The 13,295-nt window shown below is 41.1% G+C and overlaps 1 protein-coding gene across 11 annotated transcripts in view; it reads right to left on the bottom strand.

Moving 5' to 3' along the window:
* PLEKHA5 (pleckstrin homology domain containing A5) overlaps nt 1-13,295 on the bottom strand; it is a 260,867-nt gene that overhangs the window by 209,690 nt on the left and 37,882 nt on the right. The window contains exon 4 of one of the 11 annotated variants that reach the window (XM_006269467.4): nt 10,095-11,907. The exons of the other annotated variants lie outside the window; for them this stretch is intronic. Within the exon in view, the coding sequence (XP_006269529.1) occupies nt 11,904-11,907 (4 nt within the window). The 3' untranslated portion in view covers nt 10,095-11,903. Of the gene's footprint in view, nt 1-10,094; nt 11,908-13,295 lie in introns of those variants that run through there. 11 annotated transcript variants of the gene reach the window in all.

Below are 13,295 nucleotides of genomic sequence, written 5' to 3'. Positions count from 1 at the left end.
CGCCCTGACTGTGAAGTAGTGCTTCCTGATGTCTAGCCTCAATCTACTCTCAGTCAATTTATGGCCGTTATTCCTTGTTATTCCTGGTAATGTTCAAGTTGGTTGCAGCACAACCCAGCAGTCGTGAGTGTACAAGGAGAGAGGCGATTAGCCCTGTGACACGTTACTATAGTCATCAAAGAACATTGTTCACAGTTTAAGGAAGCCATGTTTAAAAGATTCTAGCAGCCATCGCATGGGTGGGAGGTGTGCAGAATTAGGAGGAACACAGCCACATTAGCTAGATATTCCTTCATATTTCGCAGGCAGATTTGAGACTATCAGGACATTTAACCTTAAATAATTTTAATTTGTTTGCAAATAGTTGAATACTTGGTTCAGGTGCTCCTATTATATTCAAACAAAGGTCCCTTTCCATCTGCTTGGTTTCTTGCCTTGTTTTGTCTTAAGGCTTGAAGGTGGGAGGCAGAATGCAAATGCACTGGGAGTATCATAAACAACACAGGGCACTGTCAGGTTCTCATCTAACTGAGTAGGCATAAATCAACTGTGAAGAAGTTTAAAATGGGATTCAACTAAATTTTAATTTAATGTTCCTCCCCTGATTTTTAGGTCTGTTAAACAAGTCAGGCAAGGACTCCTAAATGTGACAGCTAGTGTTCATGGGGACAGAACCATGGAAGCTTGAGTACATGTTCATGACTTATTTTACAACCTAGGTTTAATGGAAAGAGAACATAAAGGAGGGCAGGAAAATGCTGGAGAGAAAAGGAAAAGGAATTTGTCAGTCAGCAAGCTCTTCCCCCTGTACTCAAATTAGCTTTTAAAGCTACTGGAAACTCAAGAGCAAACTAACTACAGGTTAACTAATCTTTCCTATGGCTACACAAGAAAGTTATTTTAGTGTAGCAGTTTATAACTAACCCACCATTTATTATATCTGTCAATTTCAAGTAAAACAACACTGTAGGACTGGACAACCAATGACAGATCTCCTTTTTTGACTCTGAAAATAAGTGTGCTTTCAGGATTTTTCGGTTTGGCTTTTTGTTTAGTTGCAGTACAATTCAGTGAGAAGTGTGAACTTTAGTATTTTGGTCTCGTTAATAATCTGCTTATTGACCAATGTGCAACTTTAAGACACTGTCTAGAATGCAAAGTCACTTGTGCCCCATAGCAATGACCTCAAACACAATGCACTGCTCTGCATATGCTGTTCCTCTCAACTAGAACCTATGTAGTCAAGCCTCAGTGATGCTTGGGGTAGGCTAATTAGCCCCAATGAGTTACAAAGGCACTTAGTTTCCCTGCACTGGATAATGAATTCCAGCAAGCGATGATCGCTGTCACCCAGGTGGTCAAGGACCTGGAGCCCCCTTACCAGATCATTGCCTGTGGCCAGCACCAGGTCCAACAGGGCATTTCCTCTGGTGGGTCTGTGCACCTCCTGGGTTAAGCGGAGGTCCTGTATCTCGGCCAGGAACCTCCTGGAATGGTCCGACCTGGCTGACTGCTCCTCCCAGCAGATGTCCCGGTAATTTAGATCACCCGTGATAATTACATCCCTTGCCTTAAGTGCCTCTGCAAGCTGGCCCGAAAATTCCCGGTCCAGCTCCTCCCCTTGATTGGGGGGTCTGTAGTAGACCCCCACCATTAAATCCCTCTCCCCACAACCCCCTTGTATCTTGACCCAGAGCACTTCAGCTTGCCCCTCCTCCGACCCCATTTTGCTGGCAGAGGATGTGTATTGCTCTTTGACATAAAGCGCCATACCCCCTCCCTTCCTTCCTTCTCTATCCCGCCTGTTGCACCTATAGCCCCTAATGCTAACTGCCCAGTCGTGGGATGAATCCTACCACGTTTCTGTAAGCCCTACTATGTCAGGATCTGAACTGGCTATTCTGGGGGCGAATTCCTCCTGTTTGTTCCCCATGACACTGCATAGAAGCAGTTATTCTGTTGTTGGTAGTGTGCATGGAGCAGCAAGACAAAGGTGCAACTGCTAGGCCACAGTTAGTTTGGTGCATAGACTAGGCTGGAGACATTTTCTGGGAGATATAGGAGAGACTTGTCAGTCACAACGTACATGCACATATTGTAGCTTAACAACTATTCAGTACATTTCCAGCACCTGAAATTAGTGTGAAAGCACACAGATACTTTTATGACTTTCAGAAATAAACCAATGAAAAATACTGACAGATTCACAAACAGTAAAAGGTTATTTTTTTTACTAAAGCAGTAAGTAGTAGAAATAAATTAGTTATTTTGCTTAAAATAGAGAAGTGATTAAAGGCTACATGAAATATGCATATCCGACAATTAGTTTTTACACATCTACTTCAGGTATTCTTATCCAAAATGCTTGAAGTGAAAATACTAATTGCACTGAAATACTTAAAGTTCATGCCTGCCTGCAAATGAGTATTTCTCCCTCCACTGCCACTCTTTCCCCATTAATTTATTTTTACCTCTCTTCAATGTCATCTGCCTTTCATAAACTGAAAGCCAGAATATCATTCACTCTTTTCTTACTTTTCCCTTTCTGGACCCTAGAATTTTATTTTTTCAAACAATAAAATAGCAATCAAATCTGCCCCAAATAGAAAACATTGGTTGTCTGGCTTTTATTTTAGGTAAAAACAAAGTGAATGTTTTGAAACCATTTCAAAAGCTCACTGGAGATTGGAAACTTTAGTTTGGCAACTACCAAATTCAAAATGGTTTTGAAAGCTTCAAAAATTAAATCTCATCTTCGCTGAATAAATTGAAGTAATTTGAGCATACAGATTAATTCATTTAAGCATATGTATCAGCCAAAGTACAAATAAGGCAACAGCAAAGGAACACCAATTTTATATTTTTATGAGCTGCAAAGAAACTGTGCCTTTATTGCCCCCTGATCCTGTCCATTTTATACATTCTTTACCCTGTTACATCCTTATTAAGATTTCCCATCTGTGCATCATGATTTATTTACTTTTTTCACCTTTCAGAAGCCTGCATTTAATACCTGCACATCTAGATCATTAGAGAACTAAAACAGACTGGTACATGAAGCTTAACAGTATCCTTTGTGGTTTGTGTTAAAAAGAGAATGTATTTAATCATTGTACAGTATAAGTACAAGCATCTATCCACAAGGCTCAAAAGGCTGAACATTTCTTTTTAATGGAAGGCTTGTGCATGTCGGAATCCACTTAATTTCCTGATGGAATCTCGCTAATTTTTGTTCACCAGACCAAAATAATTATATAAAAAAGGATTTCCAAACAAACATTAAGGCTAGCAAAAATCTGGTCCACTTTATATACTGGGGTAGACAACTTTTTTTGGCCAGAGTGCCAAAAAACCCACAATATCTACCTTGGAAGGTGCCAGAGTACCAGCATGCCAGAAAAACAACATGGGGGGAGGGGTACCTGGCAGAATGCACTGCATATTAGTATATTTAATAATCATAAATGTTGCCTTTGTTGTTGTGCATTCCTTTTTTGGTGAGCATGTTGCAATGAGAGAGAGAGAGAAAAAAAAGAGACAAATAAGAGAAAGAGGAGAGAGAAAAAGAAAAAGGAGAGCAGAGAGAACCAGACACGCACACATGTACACAGAGAACCATGTAAATACAGAGAGCCAGAATACACCCAGAACAGACACAAACATCCGGAACCAGGCAGATATGTGCACACACAGATGCACCGAACCAGACAGTGGCAGACAAACGCACAGAACCAGATGTGCAGGTGCATGGAGCCGGGCTCCTGGGCCACTGGGTAAAGTCCAACCCAACAATGTCATGGTACCACCAAAGCCCCTGTGCTTCCCCAGGGAGCCAGCCCCTGGGCTGCAGTGCAGCTGGCCGAGGCCCCGGCTCAGAGCCTGCCCATCAGCCCAACTCGCCCACCCACCCTGCACAGCTAAGCCCACAAAAGGTGCAGTGCTCCTGGCAAGGGGCAGAGCCAGCCTCATCCTGGTGGTAGGCAGGGCCAGGGCTGGGCTCAGAGCAGGTGGGAGCCAGGCGAGCTCAGCTGCAAGCCCTGCTGCAAGCAGCCTGGGCTCCATGGTTAGCAGCAGTTACCAGAGCCTGGGCTGGCTGCAGCCAGGAGGCTGCAAACAGCTGCTCCGGGCTCCCAGCATCAGCTCCATACCGGCGGGTGCACGTGCGCCTCGGAGCGGACAGTGGGGGAGGGACCTGAGGCAACGCAACCCCAGCCTCTCCCTCCCTCCTGGCACAGAGCTGATGACTGGGCTCCAGAGCCCAGCACAGCTGTTTGTAGCCAGATGAACAAAGCATAATTATGCCACCCAGTAAAGACAAAAAAGCTTCACCACAAGGTTGTCAGGTACTAGCCCTTATGCCTAAAGCAAGTTTTTCCAGTTGGCCATGCCAACTGTAAAATTTATGGCTTACCAAGGAAGACTAAACTCTGCTAAACTAGTGTTGAACAGTAAGAATGTCTACTTTTTCATTCCATGCTGGTTTATAGAAGGACTTCATGTGATTTCACAAAGCAACAAAACTTAAATAAATTTATGCTAATAACCAAACGTTTTCCCCCCCCCAACTTTACTCATGCCTTTCAAGTCTGAATAACCAGCCTCAAAAGCTAAAAACTCATGTTAAAACCTGAATCAAATATCAGTCAAACACTGCAAAGTGGGCACTGATTTAATCACCTCATAATCTGTTTAACTGCATATTATGTTATGCTGCTATATTTTAAGGGACAAATACTCGACTGCTATAAACTGTCATATCAGACAATTTAAAACAGCTGAGAATCTTCCCATGATAATTTTGGTTCACAAGCACTGCGAATTGTGCAACAGGTAAATAATTCTACGAAAAAGAAATTGTACCTTTGACCCTTCATTGGGCAATATCCCATGACTCTAATTGCGCAATTCAATGGGATAGCAACACATGCTACTTATGCTGCTGGATTACGTGCTGCATTGTTTCTGATGAAATAAGGTTCAAGGACCTTAAGAAATTAAAAACTGGTATATTATTTATTTAATTTATTCCCTGAGCGTATGTTCTCCTGCTCTAATGTTTATTTACTGAAAGGGAAACAGAATAATTACAGTGAAACCACCTGGTTTCATACATTGGTTTCTGCCATCTGATAGTGTTAAAGTAGAAAAATCATATGCATTTGATACAATCAGCAAACAGTTGATACTGGATTATATGAGTGTTACCAGATGGGTCTACTATTCATGTGAGAAACATATTATTCCCTCCTTGATCTTTCAGCCCATTATGTCTAGTAAAAACTAATAACAATATGAAATAAGAGCAGAAAATGGTTAAAAGGGGGGGGGGAGGGGCTCACCATCTTGGACACTATAATGGAGCTCCAAGTACCTGTTTTAAACTTTCTGTTTAAAAGTCTACTATTCAAAGTGTTCTAAAATCCAAGACCTTACTCAGCTTTGTCTTGAAACGTGTCTGTTCATCACAAAGAGAAATTATACATTTAGGGATCCAATTTTGGTGCTATCTGGTCCCCGAGATACAGCTCTTCCCCCAGAATCAGCTGTTTATGAAAGCCACCTTCCTCATTTAACTTCTTTTCTCGTCTTATGTACAGCTGGCTTTTAAACTCTGCCTCTAAGCTACAGATTGATTTGAGCCTCAGGATCTCTTAACTACTGCACAGTATCTACTGTCCTCCTGAATGGTCAATACTCCAAAAACTTAGGTTAAAGCCTATAAAACCAGGTGAGCTACAGCTAAACTCACACACAAGAGGAAAATATTTGTCTGCAGCAAATTCAAGACTTTTTGTAAGACCTCATATACACCCAGCTGTTAATAAAGTTAAATAGATCAAGGTGACATGCTATGTCTACTGAACTTGGGGAGAGAGAGGTAGTTACTAGGGGTGCAGATTGAGACTTTCCTGGCTGATACCAATAGCTGATGATAAACTAACCATATCAGCCAATACTGATCTGATAACCAATATTTAGGAAGAGTTACATTTTAAACTACTGACAAACTTGTTTGTTTTGCATTTCTCATACTCACACCTCCTCCCCCGCCACCTGCTTCAGCCCTCTATGAAGAAGGAAGTGACCACCTGACCTTATTTCCACTCTCATCACCTCCACGGCTCCATAGCCCTGCTTCCCATTCAGCCTGTGCTGCTATCCTGGGTGGGCAAGGTGGACCCTTGCACAGCTGAGCTCCCACAACTGCCAGGAAGAAGCCACTTTTGCAAAGGTGCCCAGTACACAGAGGAGTGGAATGCACCTTACCCCACCCACGTGTAGCCCAACATCTCCACAGCAGCCCTGGCTCTCAGATCCCTGCTGCTCACATGACATTGTCATGGTGGTAACAGCAGCAGGAGCTGGTAACAATCCCTTTGTTGCCGAGTATGGCACCCTGTGACCACTCCCCGGTTCCCTCTCCCCCTTCCTCTACCCAGTGGGACCTGTAGTCTGCCATAGGCTTGGGCTGATGGCAGTGTGTGGGGATCAAACTATGCTCACCAGGGCGCTTCAGGTACTCAGCCGTAATTATTGGCTACAACAACCAAAAACAACCAATAGGCAATAACGCCATTTTTCCTATTACCAGCGCTGATTCAATAGCCAACTGATAGAATCGGTTCACTGCTAGTAGTTAGCCTTGTTCATCTGAAGTCAGGCAAAAAAGATAGGGCAGAATTGCACCTTATATAGGCTAACTAAATCAGGGATGTATAAATTTCATAAGCAACAGCTTACTTCATTGAACCTGATCAACAACAATGCACTACAAGTATGAGCTGTATCTTTAGCAGTTTTCAGAGGTGGTACTGGGCATGTTCCTTACTCTTTGTCTGAATTCTGAAGGAGCTCCTTTGGATGTTTTGCCCATCACCAACATTGTGTGTTCAAGAGCAGTGTTTTAAAATGCTCTAAATTAAACAGAAAGAATGTTAATTTTTAGGAACTGTCAAGTTAACATGAATTAGAGAAAAGAGTAAAACATTTACTAAGCAGTAGAGTAAGTAATCTTGAGTCATACTTTTCATTCAGTTCCTTAACAACCTGAAAAATCAAAAGAAATAAAAAATGCATGCTCATTTGGTCAAGGGATAGCCAATACACAGCCCCTAATATAAGCTGCTAATAACATTTTCAAATTCTTATAATAATTTTTGGTCTGGAGCTCAGGGATATGAACTTGTCATAACAGCAACAAAAACCCAGAGGATTAGAGCACTTGCCCACTTTGTTATCCTTTATTTATTTTTAGAGTTGTGCTGTGGCTCAGCTAGAGGGGCCATTAAACCCTTATGTCAGTCGTATCAGTGTAAGAGATTTTTCAAACACTTACCTGCACACCTGACTTTTGAGCCTCCTACTATTCCAGGTAACTGCTAGCATTTACATCTGAGGATCCCTAATAAATGATCGTCTCTTCCTAATTTCCTTCGGTCTACTACTTATTGCACTGCTCGTTAATAAACTATTTCCAGAGTAAGACAGAGTACCAGGCAGAGGTACAGTTTGTATTGCAGAAGCAGTATAGTTCTTAAGTTTCTATCTCTTGGTATTCAGAAGTTTAAGATCTATGTTACCTGAACTCCTTCCATTTCCTAATTTTCAGAGGTCTGAGTGCAGCTAAACAAATATGAGGTGTACCAGGCAAACCTCAAGTCTGCTTTAATAACATTAGAGAACATTTTTTTTCTAATAAAGTCAAAGGGAACAGGGTTGTCAGCATCTCATACACCTCTTTGGTGGAGAAGTACAATCAGGGTAAATGTGCCAAGTCTGTTGCTTCCTTGATATAGAACAGCAGAAAAAAAATAGCTGTTTTTTAAATCATAAAATTCCATGATGCCATAGAACATTTTGAGAATATGTTTACAATACCCAAAGAAGTGGGAATCAAATTACTAGAAAAAACTATATATCCAATTCTTACCTCTTTTTAACTGACAAACACAAAGAACTAGAAATCAACATCAAAGAACAATATTAGTAGTCCTGACAAGTAATAATTTTGTCACTGGCCACCCATAGTTTGTCATTTGAGCTTCAAAGATTTTATAATACACTATAAAAATTGCCCCAATCAACTGGACTGTAAAAGATCATTCCCATGGTTGAACATTAATATATAACTTTAAAATATATATACAGGAGACTTATGTTAGATATAGGGACACAAAAAAAAAAAATCAGAACTTATCATATATTCATTGGGGAAAAATAGAAACTATTTCCCTCAAAAAAAAAGTATATATAAAAATACTCTGAGTGCGCTGTGTCATCCTCTGGAAGCCAATCCATACAGAAGATAATGACCTACAACTGCAACTAGAGAATAGTTCTTCCCAGAAGACTTACCCATACTCAAGTTGAATCACTGATTTAGCCTCATTTAAGTGAGTACAGACTGAAATAAAAGCTTGCATACCAGAGAAAACTCTGTTCTACCATTCACTCTGTCAATTTCCCTCAAACCCTCAACACCAGCTTCAAAAAGCAATCATGTCAGCCAATGTCAAGTTGTATAAATTATATGCCCCCTCTCAGGCTACCCAACTCCAGTTAAAAGCTTTACCACACTTGACTGTGGGACCTGCATAAGTGATAATACCTGCATAACTAACTAATTCTGCAGTAAAAGAAACCTGTAGAAACCCTGCACTTCGGGTATAGACAGAAATGCAACTCCCTGCTGCAACTTGGAAAGATTTGCACGAAGTGTTCAGAGTTACAATGATCCCCTGGACCAAAGAGAAGTCTATTATTGGTTCCAGGGGGAAGAGGAACCTAGCTGTAAGCCTACGGCCAGTTTTTCCTAGCAATGGCCTGTCCACCCTGCTACCTGCCTGCCAGTCCAGGCTGTTTTCAAAATGGGAGGGGGGAAAGGGAGCAAAGGGAGCTCCTTCTAGGGGTTTCCCAGCTTATGCTGGTGAGTGGAGTGGGTGAATTGGAGCCCTGCAACCTCGGGGGAGGGGGGTGTTCCAATAAACCTCTGTCCTACTCTCCAGCGGGGGCTGAGAAAACCCTAGACTGAACTCCCTCCACCCCCTCCCATTCTGAAAACAGCAACAGGCTGGGAAGCAGTGCAAACACAAGTTACAGAAGACACTATGCTCTGAAATGTCTTCACCTGAACCCTCATACAATGAGGATTCAGATTTTCACCCAATCGGCCATTTTTTTAAATGGTCTGCAGTCACGCACGTGTGTTTGGTCATGATTATAGACCTCTTTCTGCAGCCAGATCAGGCAAACACTGTCACTTCTGTCTGTGCCCTTTAATGCTGAAAGTCCCACACACATTTTTGTTGCTTTCTTATAACAAGTAGGTTGTTACAAAAAAGTGATTTTGGGACATAAGATGTCCTAGAAATCTTGAACGTCTTCCTCAGAAACCTCTCACTGGGGCAGAACTACTAGACAGAACACACAAGATAACGCTCCCATACCCTCAAATTACTTCACGGATATGAATTGGACAACGCAAGTCTCCTCTACAGCAAATGCAATAAAAACAACATGCCTCTAACTCTTAGTATACTCCCTTCTCAAACATCTGGAGGAAAGAAGATGCTCCTTGCAATACCCAAGTACTGTGTTTTCCTACAAAAAGTAACTAGTTAAACCACTATGGCCATTAAACCTTTTTAAATGGCCCAAAGGGAGGGGTGTGTGTAGGAAGGGAGGGTTTGGCAACATCTCAGTAATGGGGAGAACAGCAGATAGAAGTGGTGGCACTGCACGGGGACCAATGACTGTGGTGGAGAGGGATGGGCTGGAAGCAATCAGTACTCAGAACAGGACCCCATTAAGAAGTGCCCTTTCCCCTTCCCCCCTCCCCCTGCAAAACACTGACCTGGGTTAAACAAAAAAGGTCTGATTATGAAAGTAAATAGTATCTTTACTGCATTGCATCTTTACAGCGATCTTGATATCCCCCTCCCTCAAAAGGTGCAGTACAAGTAATAATAAATGTTCCAGTAAACAAAGATTCACATTATCCAACTCATCTAGAAGTGGAAATTTTAACCTATGCTATATAATTAGTAGATGTTATTTTTTCAGAAAAGTAAGTGGAAATCACAGACAAGACAATATCACCTTGGAACTCATTTATCTTACAGGCCAACAGGTTTCTAGGAGTAAATACATTCAGTGTGAAAACATGGCAAAATATTAACCAGCCGTTAACATGTTAATAAGTGTTTCATACAACATTACAGATAACAAAATAATACATTTCAAGGCTTGCACATCTAACAGCTCAATCTGAACTGTATTTAAAAAGTATTGTTTGCAAAGCAAGGACAAAATAAATAATACAGGAGGTGCGAAGAGGATATAGATGCATATTTCTGCCAACAAAAGCAAAGATGTTCATATTTGCTCAATATAGTCTTATAAGTGTCTGTCTGAATGGAGACCATAAAAGAATTGAAACCTGAAAAACTTAAGTAAATCACTTGCTAACTAGGTGAAAAATATGGAGCAATATATCATTTCCTAACTCCAGTTACTGCACCTTATTGTACACAACAAAAAGTATTACCAGAAATTTTAGAGCATTACATCCAGTAAATCTAAAACAAACAAATATATTACTTCACCAGCATTGCTAACTTGAAATTTTAAAAAACTTCATTTTGTCTGATAAAAACATAGGCCAACCTGTTTCCTCAGTACTTTTTTTATTTTCCACTCACATATTCATCTACCTGAGCTCCATTTTAAACATTTACTATCAAACCTTTGCTTCATGAACATCCATTTAAAGAAAAGGGCAGGAAAATTAGAGGGTAAGGGTAAATAGCGTTTCAAATTAAACACCAGATTTAACACATGAATTTAAATACATAAAATAATTTAAATACTATGTTATTTAACTATATTGAAGTCATTTTGAAAATGAAATGGCACTTTTCTGATGGTAAAAAATTCGAAAACAATTACTACAGTAGCACCCTGGCACTGCACACGGGCTATGTGAGTATATGGGATCTGCCCAGAAGAAAGGCAATTCTCAGTTCCGTTCTTTGGTTTCAGTGACATTTTGTAGCGCACTACAGTTTTCTTCGGGTGCTGCACATTGGAGCACATCACTGCATGGTCTGAAGCATGGGAACCGCCTTTTAAAAAGGTGTCACTAGCAAAACTGATTCTTGTGTTCTGCTGTATTATTTTTCTGGACCCTGGTAATTGAAGTGTATCAAAAAAATATTTCTGTGATAGTGGACCTTGCAAAGAAAGCACATCCTTTACTACATGGCCCTTCCCCATCAGGGGATTTGTTCCTACAATTAATTTAATCCCATGTTGTTACTATAACAGTCACACAGGATCAAATCAGGTGCCATACTAACATGCAGTATGATGTCAATTATTCTAAACATCTTATAATTTAGCTCAGCTCAGTTTGGAGAAAATGACATTAACTGGAGACACGAGAGCAATTTTCAAAACTTTGAAAGGCTCCCGCTTACTTATGGCAGAACTGTTTCCTATTGCTGCAGAGGGCAGGATTAAAAGTAATGTGTTTGAAATGCAACAAAGCAGATTTAGATTCAATCTCAGGGAAAAGTGTCCTAATTACAACAGTAAAACAATGGAGCACTTGGCTGTCCAGAGAAGTTATGGGATTTCCTGCACTGAAGGTTCTCAGGAAGAGACTAGATAAACCTCCAATACAGGAAATCCCATACCTTGTGATGGTTTTGGAATACTGCATCCTTCGTCTGTGTGCGGCGTGGGGGTTGAACTAGGTGACCCTCGAAGTCCTTTCAACTCTATGATTCTGTAACAGTAATGTCATTTCTTCTGTTTCATCCCACTTGAGACGTGGGCTTCTGTACTTGGCACATGCATAACACATTAGCTTCTTCATTAACTTTTTATCCAGTTTCAGATCATCATCTGAAAGGGAAAGAGTTTTCTTGGTAGCTGGAAGTGAAAGGTGCTTTTCAGATGTCAACAGTAAGTCATACACGAACCCAACTGTAAAATGATAAAACATATGGACTCTGATTAAGAGCCAAATGACCAAGCTTGCCAGCTCCCTATTGCATTTTCCTCTTCCAGCTATTATTTCGTCTTTCCTAGGCTCAGTTTAAAACATCTGTTTCTCATCCAAGCTTCAGAAACTTCTATGCAACGTGTCAGGGAGATGGGCCCATTTTATCTTCAACCCATTGTGGCCCATCTGCCTCTGCTAGGCTCAGAAAACACAAAGGCACCCTTATCTGCATTATAAACGATGCTTACTAAAGGAGCTGTATAGTCAAAGGCATATCTACTCAATGTCATAAGCTACAATGATTTTGCTACGAGAGAATCAGCAACCTACAGGTAGGCTCATGGGTTGGATCTGGCTCAGGAAGCAAGCTCCTCCAAAACCCTCCCTGCTGCTCTCTCATGCCTGTGCTTAGCCTCACTGTAGCTAGGGTAAGTACAGGCAACTTGAGCTCTCCAAGGGCAGAGATTTGCAGAAAGCTCCAACCGGAGGCAGCAGAAGCTTGTCAACCCACATGCTAGAGATTATTGAACCAGCAAGTCAAGGTTTTTAAATCGAAACACGTGTAGCACCAGAATAAATTTCACTGAGCAAAACTTAAATACCTTTCATGATGGAGCTACATTTTATAAGCATTCCTCTGCAATGCAACTCATCCTCAACAGCAAAAAGGCAAAAAAGACAAGAATATGATATAACATGATTTAAATGGGTCCCGACAACTGCATTACTGCAGGCTCCTACTCCTACGAGCCAACACAATAGCAACACTAAAAGCAATTTTGTTGTTACTACAGCTAGTGCGGGTACTCAGGATAGCACCATCCCCTCGTCCCCACAGTAGTATTGTTTGCTGTGCAGTAACTAGTTTAAGTTGTACGTAATAACATTAAGCTGTGCTGACAAACATGGTTTAAATATGGATTGATAAGCTATTAATAGCAATTCTGTGCATGTGTGCATGCACATGTGCACACGTGTGTTTATTTTAAATTTGCGCATCCAGTTGTGGAAATAATGGCTACAATTTACATGCACTACTGCTCTGGTACCTCTAGCTCACCCCTCTTACCTTGTTATCCACCTGTGTTGACAGTTCCCACCAGCTCCATCTTTTTCCCTTATTTATCCAAACCACTGTTCTTCCCCCCCCCCCCAACAAAGTCCAAATCACATCTGCATCCTCCTTGTCACATCCGTTAACATCCATCATATTCCTAATCAAATCATGTGTCCAATCTAAGCTGCCTTTTCACAATTTCTACTTTCCTTGTCGGGCTACTGCTCTTAA

Source organism: Alligator mississippiensis, chromosome 4 (assembly GCF_030867095.1).
Source record: "Alligator mississippiensis isolate rAllMis1 chromosome 4, rAllMis1, whole genome shotgun sequence".
NCBI lineage: Eukaryota > Metazoa > Chordata > Crocodylia > Alligatoridae > Alligator > Alligator mississippiensis.
The sequence above is the reverse complement of the archived record's forward strand: the minus strand, read 5'-3'. Positions and strand labels throughout refer to the sequence as shown.